The sequence below is a fragment of the Gavialis gangeticus genome, unplaced genomic scaffold, assembly GCF_001723915.1.
Source record: "Gavialis gangeticus isolate Ggan-Ray unplaced genomic scaffold, GavGan_comp1, whole genome shotgun sequence".
Classification (NCBI taxonomy): Eukaryota; Metazoa; Chordata; order Crocodylia; family Gavialidae; genus Gavialis; species Gavialis gangeticus.
In genome coordinates, this window is record NW_017728997.1 from 28,881,537 (window position 1) to 28,884,239 (window position 2,703).

The window sequence follows — 2,703 nt, forward strand, 5'->3', positions numbered from 1 at the left end:
ACACACACACACACACACACACACACACAGATACAGATATAATCTATCTATATATATTTCTCTAGTCTAATAATGAAAAGTTATTCTGATATCAACATTATGAAGATATTGTAGCTGTACCATTTAATAATCAAAAGCTCTATCATGAAAAGCTCATATAATTCCCAGTGCATGGTGGCCCACAGCAATTTTACAGCTGACCATTATTTATAGTTATTCTTCATTATACAGTATATTTTGATTTTCTTGTAAAAAGCCATGTGGTTATAACTTTCCTGGCCATGGTACAGAAGTAGACATAAAATACTTTCTTATGCTCCTTCCAGGATCCTGAACAGTAAAATATTATTTTGCTTGTAGTGACAGCACAAATTTGCTTAACCAGTGGCTAACCAATTTTAAATATCTGTATGTGTATAATGTATTTTCCCGTGAATATATGCTGTGGCCTTATTATTAAAAGTCAACTGAAATTAATCAGATTCTTTTGTAAGTGTAATGAACATGAACCCAGCATCAACAATTTTCCTTGAGATTGCAAAATGTGCAAACCCAGAGGGTTACACATGGAGATCTTGCAGCTTTTGATGTCATTACAATCAGCAACAAAACATAATTTTAACATGAATTCCCCCCCCGATATATATATATATAGATATCTATATACAGAGATATATCTATCTATCTATCTAACTATCTAACTAGATATAATAATACATTTAAGGTTCAACTCTGTATACTGGTAACTGCCATCCTGTTACCAACTTCTTAAATCTTATTTGCAACTGTCTTTTATGGACATTCATAACATTTGACATTAAAACCAAATAGTTTAGAGAAAAGATTGCTTTCTGTTTCTGAAGAGAAATTCCATTTATAGCTTCAACACTGCTGTCTGAAAGTACAACAGTAAAACACATATCGTAATAGCACCAAATGCAGTTTGTAATTATATGAGATTATATTTAATATTTCCCTGTGCTTTCTTAGAAAATAGGTCTAATATCTTTCAATAGCCATGTTCACTAATGCATCATCTGTATTAATGTAAAACAATGCAGGGATTAGACAAAGTCAACAGTTAAATAACACGTAAGAGGCATAATTTGATATAGTATAAGCTTTAAAGGGTTCAAGATAGAGAATACAAAGTCACAAAATAACACAACGGATGGCTAAGACAGTTGTACTGTTGACAAGAGCCCACCCAAGCAGCATTAAGAATAGCCAGACATTCATGTTGAATTTAACAGTAACCACAATAATAAATTTGGTTTGCACATCCAAGCTATTAGATGACTAAGCAAAGGCATAAGGATATAAGCGATCACCATGAATAACTTAATAGAAATTGCAATTATGTACTCATATTTTAAATATTTTTTCAGATTCTAACATTACAATAGTGATTTTAAAATAAAAAAGTTACTGAATTTTTAATAACAAATGATGAGAATGAGAACAAAAATACAAATATTCTTTAAATTTTTGACAAAATTTACTTACAGGACAAGTTCAGTCATTATCCATTTTACTGCAGCAAAGAAGGCATTATAAGGCTGAAGAGAAGCAACTGATTTAATGAAAAGGTAAAGCAGATAGCATTTGTACCTTAACTGAAGTCTTTATATGAAGATAATGTTATTTCAGACATATGGGTATCATGTCAAAAAAACTAGAGGAAAGCAGTGAGCTGTATCTAAGACATTATAAAGCAAGATACTGCGTCTTAATGGTAGTATTTTAAAACATTCCATTACCCTGTCGGGAAAAGTTCTTTTCAAGTAGAACAAACGTGATCCAATGTAGGGGTTATCACTTAGGTTAAAAAAAGGGAAGTTCTGCAAATGATAATTAAATATTTAACCTCTAGGGGCTACTATTTCCCAGGCTAATGCTGAAGGAGTAATACTGATAGATCATGTAAGATTTTTCAAATTGTAATTGACAGACATACCTAACTGCAGCACAAATCTCTATTCACCACCTGACTGTTATAAACTGTAAATAGGACAGGAAAACTGTACACTTTCAGTTTATCAATGAGAAACTAATTTGTGGCTTCCTGGAGCCCCAGGAGTAAGCAGTATAAACCATTTTTTTAAAAATATGCATCAGGTCCTCCACTACCCCTCTCCCCCTGCATTTTTCTGGGATACAGCAAATTCAACACATGCTTCAAAATCATGGTTTTGCAGTATCTAACCCAGTTTTTAAATATTTTACTTTTCATTTTGGAAGTGTCTGAGCAAAAACAAATCAAATATCTTGAATTGAAATATATGAAACTCAGTCTTTCCTTTCTTTCTTTTTTTGTGATAGATATTTCAAGATGCTCTAACCTCTTCTTTTTAAAATCCCAGATTGGCATAGTATTTTAGCAGGTGAGTCCCAACATTTTAGCAGTCACATTTAACAGAACTATTTGTATGCTTTAAGGCAGTGGTGCTCAAACTTTTTTGTACCAGGACGCATTTGTAAACATCGATGGTCAGTCTTGACCCAGTGCCCCTCACTCCTGACCTGCTGCCCCCCACAGGCCCCAGTTCCCCATTGTGTGGGGCATGGTTTAGGTGTTTGAGGAGGAGTAGGGGATGGTGTGGGGCATGGGGGCGCTCAAGCAGCCCCTTGTAGGCTAGAACTCTGCCAGCCTGCAAGAGAAAAGCCAGTTTCCCACATTTTTCTCCTTTGAAGGAGAAACCA

At 34.2% G+C, this 2,703-nt stretch overlaps 1 protein-coding gene across 1 annotated transcript in view; it reads right to left on the reverse strand.

The window, feature by feature from the left end:
- CACNA2D3 (calcium voltage-gated channel auxiliary subunit alpha2delta 3) overlaps positions 1 to 2,703 on the reverse strand; it is a 1,192,973-nt gene that overhangs the window by 37,469 nt on the left and 1,152,801 nt on the right. The window contains exon 33 of the mRNA XM_019504610.1: positions 1,507 to 1,559. Within this exon, the coding sequence (XP_019360155.1) occupies positions 1,507 to 1,559 (53 nt within the window). The remainder of the gene's footprint in view (positions 1 to 1,506; positions 1,560 to 2,703) is intronic.